The sequence below is a fragment of the Lissotriton vulgaris genome, chromosome 5 (assembly GCF_964263255.1).
Source record: "Lissotriton vulgaris chromosome 5, aLisVul1.2, whole genome shotgun sequence".
Classification (NCBI taxonomy): Eukaryota; Metazoa; Chordata; class Amphibia; order Caudata; family Salamandridae; genus Lissotriton; species Lissotriton vulgaris.
This window is the reverse complement of record NC_141693.1, coordinates 58958394-58974490: the sequence shown is the minus strand read 5'-3', so window position 1 is coordinate 58974490 and position 16097 is coordinate 58958394. Positions and strand designations below refer to the sequence as shown.

Sequence of the window (16097 nt, the reverse complement as noted above, 5' to 3'; positions counted from 1 at the left end):
ACAGGACGCACAGCTCTTCCGGTCCAACTGTGGCACACAACTCTTAAAACACTGGACTGGGAGGGTAGGATCACCCAGACAACACCACTATGGGACTCAAGAATACTGGGCACATTAGGCCGAAGACCCGGCTTTGATAAATGGGACCTGATAGGTTTCTCCAGGGAGGGAGATCTATGGAGGGGTGGAACAGTTTTGCCGTTTCCTGATTTACAGCATGAATATTACCTTGTCGACCCAGAAACCTTCGGATACCTTCATGTCCACCACACTTTATTGCAGCCACGTATATATACCCATCAGGAGGCTAATTCCTTATTTGGATGTAACACAATACGAGTAGGTTTGAGAGAGAATAGTTCTTTTTATTTGTCACATGATTTGAGTCCATTTCACTAATTATAATTTTTTCATAGAAAACGTTGGAAAAGAAAGAGAACAGCTGACGCTCACAACCCTTTCTCTACTTGTCCTTTTGAGTCTGAAAAGTCCAGGGCTTTGAGCAAAATTCCTCCATTGCATAGGGATTCATTTCCAGATTCAGGATCTCTGGCCGTTCTGGTTTACCCTAAACTTTAATGGCAGCGGTCCCTAATGGGGAGGTCCGACCTGAAGCATCCCTGTTAGAAAACAGAATATTAGATGACTACATGGTATGCGAAGCAATCTCCTTAACGTATAAAAAACGAATTAACAGTGCATCCGACACATTGCTTCAGCTCCAGCAACGTTGGGTACTGACATAGGAGACATAGAGGATGAGGACTGGCTGGTAGCCCTAGCCTCTCCCAAAGAGATGGCGATCAGATCACGATTTCGTCTGGTGCAACTCAAGATACCACACAGGGCGTATGTCTTTTGCAATACATTGTTCAAAATGGGAAGGAGCCCTGAATCAGCTTGCGTGCGGGGGTGTGGGGGAGAAGGCACCTCTTACCATATACTCTGGCACTGTTCAGGATTACAGACTTATTGGACCTCAGTGGTGGCCTGTATTAACAGTGTCAGAGGCGGGGGCTCATCTCCCTCGGCGAAGTGCTGCCTCCTGAATGTGTGGAAGGCCACGGATCTGGGCCGCATGGAGCAAATATGGGTCACTTTAGGCCTCATGGTCCCCAAAAGGAACATGGCAAGATTGGGGGAGCAGAATCACCACCACAGCTCAAGGATTGGAGGCGTGATATGGACTGGTGATGGTGGCGGAGAAGGTGATCTATGGGGGTCGCGGTTGCCCCCGTAAGTGGGAAAAGAGTTGGGGGTCACTAGAATGAACTTCTGCTCTGCTTCAGGAATGAGGTCCCCTGCAATGGCCATGGGCGGGAATGTAGTCACAAATGTATGTAGTGATGTAGACTTATGATAACGTCGAGTTCCAACTTGTGTGAAGCAGGGGATCCTGTCTCTATTATGTAATCTACAAAGCCTGATGATATTGATTGGATTTCCCCGTCGTCTTATATTCAATAAAAAGATGTGATTAAAAAAAAGTCTACACTCCATAAGCCTGTACCCTGTCATGGTCCAGGTATTGTGTTGCAAGAGTCTCCATTGTAACGCTATACCATCTCAGGAGCCAGGCATCTTATTACATGAGTCTACACTCTGTAAACCTCTAAAATGTCAGGATCCAGGCATTGTATTACTGGTCTGCACTTTGTACACCTATCCCATGTCAGGAGCCAGGCGACATATTGCAAGAGTCTACAGCCTGTGTCATGTCAGGATTCGGCATCGTATTACAGGGGCCTACACTGCGTACGCCTATACCATGTTGTGGTCCAGACATTGTAGTACAGGAGTCTACAATCTGTAAGCCTGTAACTTGTCATAAACCAGGCATCCTATTACAAGGGTCTATACTTTGTACGCTTTTACCATGTAAGCATCTATGCATCGTAATACAGTGGTGTACACTCTGTAAGGTTTCACCATGTCAGGAGCCAGGTGTCATATTACAGGACACTATACTTTGTAAGGATACATCATGTCATCAGACTGGCGTCATATTACAAGAGTCTACGCTCTGTAAGGTTACACCATGTCAGGAGCCAGGCGTCATATTACAGGACACTATACTTTGTAAGGATACATCATGTCATCAGCTAGGCGTCATATTACAAGAGTCGACGCTCTGTAAGGTTACACCATGTCAGGAGCCAGGTGTCATATTACAGGACACTATACTTTGTAAGGATACATCATGTCATCAGCTAGGCGTCATATTACAAGAGTCTACGCTCTGTAAGGCTAATCCATATCAGGATCCCTGCGTTGTATCACAGGAGTGCACAGTCTATAATGCCTACAGGCCAACAGCAGGCTCGGGCAGATCCAGGCAGGTCCAGTTGGTACTGGTCAGCAGGGCAATTGCAGGGAGGTCTCTAGAAGCTTGTGGTGTCAGTGTCGCTCACACAGGAGGTCAGTCGACTAACCCTTGGAGTCACTCTGGGTAGCCTGTGACATAGGCAAGTAGGTCCAACCCTTCCTCTTCAGACAGCAATGCAGTCCTTCTAGCAGCAGGGCAGTCCTTCCAGCAGCAGGGCAGTCCTTCCAGCAGCAGGGCAGTCCTTCCAGCAGCGAGGCAGTCCTTCCAGCAGCGGGGCAGTCCGTCTAGCAGCAGGGCAGTCCTTCCAGCAGCAGGGCAGTCCTTCCAGCAGCAGGGCAGTCCTTCCAGCAGCAGGGCAGTCCTTCCAGCAGCAGGGCTGTCCTTCCAGCAGCAGGGCAGTCCTTCCAGCAGCAGGGCAGTACTTCCAGCAGCAGGGCAGTCCCTCCAGCAGCGGGGCAGTCCTTCCAGCAGCGGGGCAGTCCTTGCAGCAGCAGGGCAGTCCTTCCAGCAGGTGGGCAGTCCTTCCAGCAGCAGGGCAGTCCTCACAGCAGCGGGGCAGTCCTTGCAGCAGCAGGGCAGTCCTTCCAGCAGCAGGCAGTCCTTGTAGCAGCAGGGCAGTCCTTCCAGCAGCAGGCAGTCCTTCCAGCAGCAGGGCAGTCCTTGCAGCACCAGGGCAGTCCTTCCAGCAGCGGGGCAGTCCTTGCAGCACCAGGGCAGTCCTTGCAGCAGCGGGGTAGTCCTTCCAGCAGCAGGGCAGTCCTTCCAGCAGCAGGACAGTCCTTCCAGCAGCTGGGCAGTCCTTCCAGTAGCAGGGCAGTCCATCCAGCAGCAGAGGGTCCTTCCAGCAGCAGGGCAGTCCTTCCAGCAGCAGGGCAGTCCTTCCAGCAGGAGGGTAGTCCTTCTTCTGAATCTTCCACATGTCCAGGAGTGTTCTGATGGAATGTCTTGAAGGTCCTCATTTCATACTGGTGTCAGCTTTTTGTGGGGAAATTCCCCGACCAACCACAAAACTGGTTCTGGTCAGTTCTTCCCCACCCCCTGGTCTTGTCTCTAAACTGTCCACGGTGACAAAGGCAAGGCCAGGCCTGATGTCAGTTTCCTTGTGTGAATCTTTAGAAGTGTAATTAGGGTGGGGTCCAGCTTCTCCCCAGCCATCCTATCAGGAAGGCCCTTCCCCCTTACATCCTTTGCTCCGTGTCTGGAAGGGTGTAAACCAACGCCAATATGTTTTTAAGGGAGAATCAGTGGGAGCTGGGAGGCTTTGACTGCAGCATTCATTGCAGCCCACATTTGACCCATTAAAGGTAATCGGATGGATGCATTTTAGGTGTAAATAACCCCAAACTAGGATTGAATAAAGGGATTTAGATGCACATCCTTGTGCACGTGGGGGTTTCCAGTGCACAGTGGGTTCTTATTTAAGACATCTCGTTCTAAACAGCACAAAGAAGGAGTCAAGATGGTAATATTATATATCAATAATAAAATGAATGCCCATTCCGACCCTATGGATGCCCCATAGGATAAATCACAGATAGATCCTATGGATGCCACAGACAAGTTCAGCCAAAGATGAAGGAAGAATCCTAAGAAGTAACAGTGCCTCGAGGTTACAGCGTATAGTGACGTGAACTCGCCTCTCTCCAGAGGTAGTATACTGCGCTAATCCCATTAAAAGTTCCTGAACAGGGAAGGCGGGCTCTACAGTTGCAGGGATTGTGTGTTTATTGATCCAAGGTTCTAGAGCAGCGATGAAGGGGATTAAAGTTGTAGGTATTGCGTGCTAACCCCACCAAGGGTCTAGAGCAGAGATGATGGTGGTTACACTTGCAGGGATTATGTGCCTGTCTCCCTCTGTGGTGAGGGTATGTGGGCAGAGAACTGTGGGCAGAGATCTCTGGGCAGAGATCTCCCAAAGTACTGCAGCTTTTGAGCATTCATCATTGCTGATAACAATATTTCCATTACCCACTGTGTGCAGCGTAACAACCTGAGAAGGATAAAAGGGTGAGTTTTCCTTGCTGGATTTCACAGTTATGTCTTACAGGTCAGACAGATGCCGGCTGTGAGCACTTACCTCCCTGAGCCCTCTTGTAAACTTGAGGATATATTTTTAGAGGAGTTTGTGCTCTAAAGTTCTAGATCAGTGATGATGGAGTTTGCAGTAACAGAGGGTGTGTGATAATCCTTCCAAGGTAGTAGAGGAATGGCTTATATATTCTTGTCCTTAAATCACCATCCAGCTAAATGAGCTGTGAGCCAAGACGCCTCCACCCGGAGTGTCCAGCGTACATGCATGCTGAATATTTCTTATTGGGACAGGCCTTTCTGTATTGGTCTCTTTACCAGTCCATTGCCTAAGCATTAAAAATGTATAAACTCTGAATATTAGTGACCATTCACCTTTTCCCGACCCATCACTAGCACACCCATTCTTCTCCCGTTCCTTGAGCAACCTTTGTACCTTCCTTTTGTCTAAATTAACTTTTGATCTGGTTCAAGTATATAAAATTAAATATACTGGACTTAACAATTCTTTGACGCTTTCGTGTTTTACATTGACTGTACGTTTTGAAAAATGCTATCTTAGATAGCAGGGTATGTTGTTGTGTTCATTGTTGGTATGTCTTACCAGTGTTTGACTTAATTAAGCAACACACACATGATAAATTATAAATTACTCTTCTCTAAAGCAGTCGCGGACAACTTGTTCATTACCTGATTGGCTATATGTTCCTAACTAATGTGGCATCTGAATTTGTAGTGTTTTAGGAGCACACGTAACCCCTCCAGCCATGCGTGCATTATTGGGGCCAATCTCCGGCTGTGCGTACTCTATATACACAAGACTCCACCAGAAGCAGATGGAGTGTGGCTCACTGGTTAGAGCAGGCAGACCCTGAAGCAGAGGTCAGACCCGGGACCAGGGTTCAATTCCCGACGCGGCAGGGTCTTGAGCTCAAATGTCCATGAACTCGATAATTCTCGCTTCGGTGCCTGACCTAATCATGGGTTCACACTCTGCAACTCTGGGCATTAAGCTTGCTTAATCTCCACAACGGCCCCCCGCGGCGGGATGCCTGGCTTTCACCTTGGGGATGCCCTGTAGGGGCTATCTCACAGGGAAAAGCCAGGACGGGTTCCCAAGGCAAGCGTGGAGATACCCCTTCGAGGGTCGATTCAGGCGCTATATAAGAAACATAATAATAATAATAATAATAATAACCTGTTAGTCAGCCCCCCGCTCACTGAGCTAACCGCCGCTCATAGACGACCCAATCTGAGGCTCTCCGTGGACTCACATGAAGCACACTGGTCTCACTGAGCTATCTGCCTTAGAACACCCACATCCTGTCATAAGATGTTAAAGGTACTTTTGAACCTCGTTAGAGCTTTGACTGTTGTGTATAATCAGTAACTCACACTGAGCTCTAGTCCGCAGGCGCTGCTCTTACTACTGAATCTTATTTCAAATACAGATCTTATGTGATGTTCTTTCTTTGTTCCTGTAGCTGTCATTGCTCTTTAATACAAAGATGATGTGTGTGTTATTACAGGTGTAATAATGTGAAGATTCAGAGCCCAGAGATGGTGGTGAAGAGTTATAAAGGTAAATATAATTGTGACGATTAGCTCTGTATGTTATGGTTCATGAAAATGATGTGGTATGGTATGGTTTTGTGTGGTATGGTATAGAATGTTATGTTCGTATGGTATGGGATAGGAAGGGATGAGATTGTGTATGGTATGGTATTGTATGATTTGGAACGTTACGAGTGGATGGGATGGTGTGGTGTGGTGTGCTATGGGTTGGTATCATGGTGTAATATGGTATGTTGGGATGGTGTGGTGTGGATTGGTGTGGTGTGCTATGGAATGGTATGGCATGGAATGTTATGGTGGTATGGGATGGGGTAGGAAGGGATTAGATGCGATTGGATGGTGTGGATTGGAGTTGTATGGAATGTTATGTTAAGGCCGTATGGTATGGAACGTTAAGGTGGGATGGTGTGATGTGATATGGGGTGGGATCATAGTATAATATGGGATGGCATGGAATTGCACCTCAGAATTTGGCATGTACTGCATAACACGTTCTCTGTTCCAGAGTTCTAGCTCCAACAATGACCTAACACATGCTTCTACAATGACCCAGCAAATACTGACCTAGGGCATGCACCTACACTGACCTAACACAGGCATCTACACTGACCTAGGGCATGCACCTACACTGACCTAACACAGGCATCTACACTGACCTAGCACATGCACCTACACTGTCGTAGTTCATGCACTTACCCTGAGCTACCCCATGCACCTACACTGGCCTAGCACATACTTCTACTCTGATCTAACGTATGCACCTATAGTGACGTAGTGTATGAACCTACACTGACCTAGCACATGCACCCACGCTGGCTTAGCGCATGCACCTACACTAACCTAGTGCATATATCTACACTGATGTAGTGCATCCCCCTACAATGAAGTGTAGTATACTGACTGGTACTGTATACCTTGGAGTAGATTTGTCATTCTGTACCATCAAATGCAGTGTACTGACTAGTACTGTATTCCTTCGAGTAGCTCTCTTGCCCTGTATCATCTAATATAGAGTACTAACTAGTACAGTATGTCTTGGATAAATCCTGTTTTCTGTACCATCTAATGCAGTGTACTGACTAGTACTGTACTCCTTGGAGTGGCTCTCTCACTCTTTAACGTCTAATGCAGTGTACTGAGTAGTACTGTATACCTTGGAGTAGTTTGCCATCTTATGCGGATTACTAGCTTCTACTCTATGCCTTTGGGGTAGCTCTGTCACTCTTCACCATCTAATGCAGTGTACTGACTAGTACTGTATACCTTCTAATAACTCTGTACCATGTAATGCAGTGTACTGACTAGTACTGTATACTTTCTAATAACTCTCTCGCTCTGTCCCATCTAACGCAGTGTACTGACTAGTACTGTATACCTTCTAGTAGCTTTCCTTCCCTGCAGCATCCATTGCGGTGTACTGATTACTACTGTATACCTTTGAAGTATTTGAAGTAGCGTTGCCACTCTGTCAATCAATCAATCAAAACATTTGTATAGCGCGCTACTCACCCGGAGGGTCTCAAGGCGCTTGAGGGAGGGGGGTCCGCTACTGCTCGAACAGCCAGGTCATGAGTTGCTTCTTGAAGGAGAGGTGGTCTTGGGTCAGGCGGAGGTGGATGGGGAGGGAGTCCCACGTCTTGGCAGCCAGGTAGGAGAAGGATCTTCCTCCCGTTGTGGCTCGTCGGATGCGGGGGACGGCGGCGAGGGCGTGGCTGGTCAATCGTAGCTGGCGGGTGGGAGTGTAGAAGGTCAGGCGGTCGTTGAGGTATCTTGGGCCTTGGTTGTGGAGAGCTTTGTGTGCGTGGGTGAGGAATCGGAACGTGATTCTCTTGCTGACGGGGAGCCAGTGCAGGTTTCTCAGGTGTTCGGAGATGTGGCCGTGTCGGGGGATGTCCAGGATGAGGCGCTGGAGCTTTTTGTGAAGTGTGGCTGTGGTTCCGGCGTAGAGGGAGTTGCCGTAGTCCAGTCGGCTGGTGACAAGGGCCTGGGTGACCGTCTTCCTGGTTTCGGTGGGGATCCACCGGAAGATCTTACGTAGCATGCGTAGGATGTTGAAGCACGACGCGGAGACGGCGTTGACTTGTCTGGTCATGGAGAGGGAGGAGTCCAGGATGAAGCCCAGGTTGCGTGCGTGGTCTGTGGGTTTGGGTGCGCTGCCCAGGGCAGGGGGCCACCAGAAGTCGTCCCAGGCGGAAGGCGAGGATCCCAGAATGAGGACTTCCGTCTTATCTGAGTTCAGTTTCAGGCGGCTGTTCATCATCCACTCGGCTACGTCTTTCATCTCTTCGTGTAGGTTGGTTCTGACGGTGGTGGGATCGTTGGTGAGGGAGAGGATCAGCTGGGTGTCGTCGGCGTAGGAGATGGTGTTGAGGTTGTGTTGGCGTGCGATGGCCGCGAGGGGGCTCATGTAGATGTTGAACAGCGTGGTGCTGAGTGATGATCCTTGTGGTACGCCGCAGATGACTTCGGTGGCCTCGGATCTGAACGGGGGAAGGCGGGCTCTCTATGTTCTTCCGGCGAGGAAGGAGATGATCCACTCCAGTGCCTTCTCCTGGATTCCAATGTTGTTGAGGCACTGTACTAGGGTACGATGGCAGACCGTGTCGAACGCCGCGGAGAGGTCCAGGAGGATGAGGGCTGTGACTTCTAATAGTGTGTACTGACTAGTACAGATCACCTTCTAGCACCTCTGAGATGCACCCCAGCTGCAGAACATCCAAGATTTCTCATCCTTTTCTACCTGAAGGACAGCTGTCAAAGCCTGATTTATTTTTGAATAGCAGCTTCACCACTTGTGAGCCTTTTCTTTCCTCCTAGTTCTTGCTTCTGCTCTAACTTTGCTGCTTTGACTCTTATTTTCCAGTAGTGGGGAAACTTCCAGTAGTAAGGTTGGATCTAATTGTAATTATGGTTTGCTTATCATGTCACTATTTATTCAACTGGTGTCCTTTTTGATCACTGTGAGTATCTGCCACCTGAATTCGGTCCAGCTCCTCTCCCAACGTGTTAACTGATTCTGTTCCTGTTAGCGGCTATTTTTTAGGTCTCGCCTCGGCAGCTCGCATGCGCTGCCCTAGGAGGGCCTTTAACCATCGGTCTTCACTTTTCAAGCGCTGCACTCGTGCTTGTGGTGGCATCGACCTTGCGGGATCGAGCAGCGACGTGCCACAAGCAAAAGTGCAGTGCTTGAAAAGTGAAGAATGCGCGAGCACGCACGCACAACTCCCGGGCTTGTTCTGTTAGTTGCTTTCTCTATAAGCAGAGAAAAGTGTGTGTATAGATTTACCACAAGGCAGCGTGAGCAAGCGGAGAGCGGCTTGGAAACATGAGGCGCCATACCCAATCACCTCCAGCCTCTGACGGCGGGTTGCTGGGCAACCGAGTACACCGCCTGCACTCCCAGGTGAAACATTTGCACCCTTGCTTGTGTTGTATGTGAGCATCCGAAGAGTAGCGGTGCTGTCCCACAGCATCTTGACCAAGTATACAATGGCATTGTACTACTTTGGCAGAGTTTGGGACTATTTTGGAATTTATTTATGAGCGCTTTTCACAAGCGCAACTGTTTATCGTAAAGTCACTTTTCACAACCACTACTGAGCGCCCGCCCACTTTTTGTGCATGCCGCTCTGCATCTTTCCTCCCTCCTCTTGTGCTACGTGTCCCTTCGTCTAATTACCGCCCCCGCTTTTTGCTCCTCTTATGTTGTTCATCCCTTCTGCCATTAGCGTACCTTCCCCTTTCCTGTGGCCGTAGCGGATCTGCCAAACAGGCTTGGTCAGGGAGGCATTTTCAAGTTGAATACAATATACACGTTCCTCATACCCCGCAGACGCACCAACCAAGATACGAGATGTCCATTAACTTGATTAGGATTCTCTACTTGTGACGGATTGGCATATGCAGCGGTAGTGCTGTGGACATCAGGCAATATTTATATATGTGATTTTCTTTTTGCTTGTGTTACGGCGCAAGGTATTAAACAGTTATTACGTTCATGTACTAGACCGAGTTCAAGACAAAGAGTCACTCTAGGTGATGCACAGCTGCTTGTTTATTGTCTCCGTTTCTGGGACACTTTAGCATCAAAGTCGGGAGCTTCTCGACAAGATGGTTGTTATGAATGGACAGAGACGTGGTACTCCCTTAAGTGCAGAAGTCACTTAGCAGCAATTTCCACAGCTTTATTAGTTGCCAAGATAGACTGATTCATTTTACCCCACACAAGTGACCCCTGAGTGCCTGCGAATGTTGGTTTAGGGATCATAATGAAAGACTTATTCACAAGGGGTAAAGGTTCGAATCCCTGCAGTCCATTCTGATGATCAATAGCTTTGATTGCAACGATTTGACTACCAGGCATTGGCACCTTTTGCAAGTTATGCAAGCTCATACTGACCTGTTGCTGTTCACAGATTCGGCTATGGGCAGAATCATAGACATCAATACACCAAAATGGCAGGTGTACCGGAAGTGACATCACACATCCTTTGACCTTAATGACATCACGTATGGGGACGCATATGACTACTACTGACTCCAAGGCATGGTGAATAGTGACACGGCTCATGGTCCTCCATGCTAATTCAGCATCATTTCAAGGGAAACAGTGATGTGGCACTCTCCAGCTGTGATAATTGAGAACACGAAAATGGTGAAAGGACAAAAAAAACACAGAGTACTCTTTCAAGGAACTTGGTTCGTTTGTTCATGCAGTACATAATGCAGGAAATTGACATGCAGCCCATCTCTATGTGTGGGTGTGCAACTCTGATCATGCCAATGTCCACAATTCTTCATTCTTCAGGAAGTGTCTTAGTCAAACGAAGGTGTACTCCAGCCTTCCTGCTCCATGGAAGTATAGGTGATTTCACACAAGATGCAAACACGTGGCGTTCCATTGGTTTCTGGAGGGAGGGAGAGTGAGAGATAGGAGAGCAGTAGAGGAAACAGGTAGGAAAAGGACGGATATCCGTTCTGACGACTAGTAAACCCTGCTGATAACTGTAGGGTCTAAATAAATACAGGACTCCTCCCAACGTGGGTGTGCCCCTCCCATCATTTAATTAAGATCTACTCACACATACATGTGGTACTAGTTAGGCTAGCCATGTAAGCGACATAGATTCACACAGGAAAAGCTGGTAATCGTTCTCTGCATGGTTTGATCAGCTGCTACTAGTCGTTGTCTTGGCCGATTCATGGGGCTGAGTCCCTACTACACATAAAAGTCTAGTGCTCTATCAGTGAGACACCTTCCGAATCATGTACAGCACCCATCAGGAGACTTGTTACCCGGATCTCTTGCAAAAAAAAACGCGTGGAGTCGGTCACTTGGAAGAGAGATCTACTGAGCGGTGACCCTGGGCCCAGAGCACTGCTCAAGGCCTCGCGCATGTTCACAGATGATCTTAATGGTGATATTACATCACTATCAACATTTTTGATGATATCACTAAAATCATATTTGCTGACAGTGGGAATATTGCTGTTTAATTGAGTGACCATTGCAGGGACATCTACATGTTGTGGTAGTGCAACCTTCTCGCTCATTTTAATGTCTGATTATGTGTATTGGTGGAGTTTCAAAGACATCAAGCATTATCTTTAATCAGTCAGGATATTGGTTATGAGTGACTTTAATTGACGAGTACAAAACAGACTTTTTTGCTCAGGCTTTATTGTTGACAGCAGCAATACATTGTTTTGATTGTTTTCCATGCTGCCTTAAAGACTGATCTTGAATAAGGGATTAAACAGGGCATTTTCTAGTCAGCCTAAGACTTGCTACCGATCGTGTTTTCACACTACTGCCCCATGTTTAACAACACTGAAGGGAACATTTTCTGTCGAGGTACAGTTTTTACTGTTCATCACTGTATTTGTGTTTGAAAGAAAAGATATTAAAATAAAAGTAAATATCCCATCATTCAACACAAAATACCGTTCCACATAATTACACTCATAACACACAATCTCACTCCACATAGTTCCAGTACACTCAATACCACATAATTACTATCTGCATAATTCCACTGCACACCATGCCACATAATTCCACTACACAAATCCACTCGACACAATTCCGCAACTAAAAATTACAATCCAACCCACATTATTCCACTACACAACACATGTATACACACACATAAAATGTGTTCTACACAGGTGAAACACATTGCCATTTACAATGCCACTAGCTCTAACCCAAACAAACGCGAGACCTATTGCATTTCCAATGCTTGTAATTGATTTTCCCTGTAAGATGAATGAATGAATATACAGCTACATAACAAGAGCAGCTTTGTTTTTATTAGATCTTTAATGCTCATAATATTTGTGAAAAATGAACCCCTTTGTGGTCGATGCAAAAACAAATTCAGTTTGGGATGGATCCCTAAAGACATTTACTAATTCAGTGACAGCACGGCTTGTAATGCGGGTTTACCCATCGTGAATTTAAAGGCCCAAACAACAATCTTTTTTATTTTGATATCTCTATCAGTATTTCATATAAATAATATAACCGCAGTGACACGATGTCACACAAGGCCCTTTTCTGTTTCTCGATAGCGCATGGTATATTCTCCTAATGGGAGCTTCTTTGTTATTCACATGCAAGGGACTTAAAGCTTGAGTATATCATCACTGCCATTTGCTTTCACGCACACAAAGCACTCCACAACGCCTGACCAGCCTACCTTAACAGCAGACTCAGCTTCTACACCCGCCAGCTCAGTTCCGCCAGCCTCGCCCTCGCCGCTATCCCCCGCATCCAACGAATGACCTCAGGCGGCAGATTCTTCTCCTACCTGGCCGCCAAGATCTGGAACACCCTCCCTACCCACATACGGCAGACCCAAGACCTACTCGCCTTCAGAAGACTCCTCATGACCTGGCTCTTCGAGCAGGAGGAGCCCCCCCCCTCCCTCTCAGCGCCTTGAGACCCTCACGGGTAAGTAGCGCGCTCTACAAGTACTCTGATTGATTTCAAGGTGCCCCAGCACTGACAAAAGTGCACATAACCCGGAAACATCCCACATGGTTCGTCTTCATGGTAGACATGTGTTGCAGCATTTTTTATGTCATTTCTTTTTTAATACAGGTGTTCAATTATACATACTATAATACTAATTATATATAAGGTAACAGAAATGGCAATAGCGAGCGCTAAACACTTATAAGGTCCCAAAGGCGATCTTGGAAGGGATGCCACCAGTTTATCTAAAACTGGACTGCAGACACAAGCAGGAACATATTGTGTGTCAACTTGTGCCCTCTGGAATATAGAGAGCTTTTGTATTGAATAAGTCCACCTAGATGTCTGACTTACTAGACTGGTACGGTAAGGCTTCGATGACAGTTTGAAATGAACTAAGCAAAATATCCCACGTATTGTTGTCGTTTCCTCCCCAACAAGGGAAGTGGCGGTCCAGTACTTCAGCTTGTAGGGAGATGTCTGGAGACAGTGATAAGGGGGGGCAGCCAGAGGTATTCCTTCTCCCTGTATCAACACAGGCTTTGCCTGTGGCTCCACCTGTGAGTGGAAAGGTCTCCTCCAATTGAGTCTTCCTCCCGAATTCGATTGGAATTCGACAGCCCTATTAGAGAAATGCCATTAGTAATTTACTGTTTTGTTCCCTGGACAGGATCCTTGCTGTCCAAGCCTGAAAGTTGAGGCTTAAAGCTGTTATCGTTGAATTAAATGGTTGGTGCACCTCAACTATCACTTGCCTAACCTTGCCCTTTGTCAGGACAGTGTTTGGCTCTATTACACATTTAGCTGCCAGTGACCATTGGAATTAAAATACAGTCCCTCAGGAACTGTATCCGGGTCAGACTGCAAAATCCCTAAGTCATTAGGACTCCAATGAGCTCACCTTCTGAGTTTACCTTCTCTCCATGGCTCGGAAGCTCCTTTTCGCCCAGTCCTCCCACTGGAAGGCAGGTTTTTTAGTTTTAATTTCTGCGGAGGTAACAGATATTAAAGATATTTACAGGGTTTTGGGTGTTATTTCGGAAAAACCAGGTTAAAATGCACGTAGCAGGCTTGTAATCCACGTGCCTCGTTGTGATATGTAAGTAAAGCAGTCACTGGATTCTTTAAGAACAAAAACAAATTTCGTCTCGATTTCCCCCTGTACTATTTTGCTGGTAGTTTGAACCTCTGCTATAATTGAAGGAAATCCCCTTCTTGTTCAATCAATCAATCAATCAATCAAATAAACTTTATTCGGTTTCACAAAAGTAAACCATAAACGGTACCCCCCTTCTTGTTTTGTTGTAGCCTCTGCTTGCGTAGGTTTAATTTTTTCTCTCTAGCGCCGCGTGCTCCTTCCAGATGTGGTGTAAATTAATCATATGTACAACAGAAGCAGTAATTACAGCCTTTCTTTGTGTCAATAAATCTCTAATTGTGAATCTCTTCTCTGCAGTGATGGTGACTCTGGATCCTGACACGGCTCATCCGCGGCTCCTCCTGTCTGAGGGGGGGAGACGAGTGAGAGAGACGGACGCAGCACAGACCATGCCGAACACCCCCAAGAGATTCACCCACTACTGGCCCTGTGTGCTGGGGAGCGAGGGGTTCACCTCCGGCAGACATTACTGGGAGGTGCAGCTGCTGCAGGAGGGGGGAGAGTGGGAGGTGGGGGTCGCAGCAGAGTCTGTGAACAGGAAGGGGGGGATCACATGGTCACCTGAGGGGGGAGTCTGGGCTGTGCGGGGGATGAACGGTCAGTACTGGGCTCTCAGCTCCCCTCAGACCCCTCTGTCCCCGCGTGAGAAGCCCCTGAAGCTGGGGGTGTATCTGGACTACGAGGGGGGGCAGCTGTCCCTGTACAATGCTGACTCCATGGAGCTTCTCTATTCCTTCCCGCCGGCCCCCTTCACACAGCGGCTCTTCCCGATCTTCAGTCTCTGTGGAGCGGAGATAAGGCTGGTGTGAGAGTGACACCACCCCCCTCTCCCCCCAACTGTCATCTACAGTTCAAAGAATCTTCAAACACCAACATTCCAAAGAATCTTCTTCACAAGGACCCTCCCACATGTTGCCATGACACCCAGAAGCCTCATGTGAAACTGACTGCTACGTATCTCTTTTCCTTGTACATTTTTTAAAAAAAGGGCAGGAAATGTTTGCTGTGTGAATTATGCAGCAGACATCATGTAACATGTGATAAAGTCTCTTTAAACTTCACAAATGTGTATTTCTTTCACACGTGGAGCTTTGACATTAATATGCTTATTATAGCGCTGCGCTGAGAAGGACTTATTGAAAGTGATTGTTTTTAAACATGACCCTAGAAACCAGTCCTGCCCCGCCCAATAACAGGGATATTATTAAATACCTCAGACGCAAGACAGTTGTCACATGAACCCTGTATGTAACCCAGATTCAGGGCGGCTTTAGGACAGTGCGACCGGTGCAGCCGCACCTGCACTAACCTGGGAGCGGCTCTGTGTGTAGAAATAACTTTGGGTTTTAAAAGCACCTGCTGCTTCCTTGTGTGTCCAGCAGGTTTAAGGCAAGAATAAAAATGTCAAGATGACACAGGTGAATAATGTTTCTGCTGGAGAGAGATGGAAGTTTTGCCTTGTCACAGTTTCAACTCATCCTTAAGTAGCGCAGAGGGTTAATATGCCGGCTGCAAAGAACGGGTACATGCAGAACACAGAACGTTAATCCTCATTGCTTTGTGTAACATTTCCTATAGACTGATTTACACATATAAGATTCATTGCCTCTGTTAATGTGTGTTTGTTGTAAAGTGCTCTGACACCTATGAGTTGGCATGAGTAGCGCTATAAAACAAAACACATGCGTATGAGAGAGGGACTGTACAGAGATGGGTGCCACTGTTGTAAGGTGGGGGTGAGGGATATTTGGAAATGGTGTCATGGGCGGAGGGGCACAAATAAATATTGTTGCACCTGGCGCCTCTAACTCTAAAGCCGGCTCTGCCCAGATTCTTTTAGATCCATTAATTCAAACGCAATCGTTTTTTGTAGCGCTGGTATTCTAAACTCACGGTTTTGAAGGTGCTTTCATATGGGATAAGGAAGAAAATGGACCATCAGTGAAATCAAATATTTTTCTAGGATCACAAAATTTGGTTACGCAATGAAGCCGCAATTAAACCAGGTGTTCTAGTTTCCCTTCGGACAA

At 47.1% G+C, this 16097-nt stretch overlaps 1 protein-coding gene across 1 annotated transcript in view; it reads left to right on the top strand.

Moving 5' to 3' along the window:
- LOC147710150 (E3 ubiquitin-protein ligase TRIM39-like) overlaps positions 1 to 15873 on the top strand; it is an 86835-nt gene extending 70962 nt beyond the window's left edge. Inside the window, exons 5-6 of the mRNA XM_086920839.1 lie at positions 5884 to 5936; positions 14365 to 15873. Coding sequence (XP_086776965.1) covers positions 5884 to 5936; positions 14365 to 14876 — 565 coding nt within the window. The 3' untranslated portion in view covers positions 14877 to 15873. The remainder of the gene's footprint in view (positions 1 to 5883; positions 5937 to 14364) is intronic.
- The last annotated feature ends 224 nt before the right edge of the window (positions 15874 to 16097 follow it).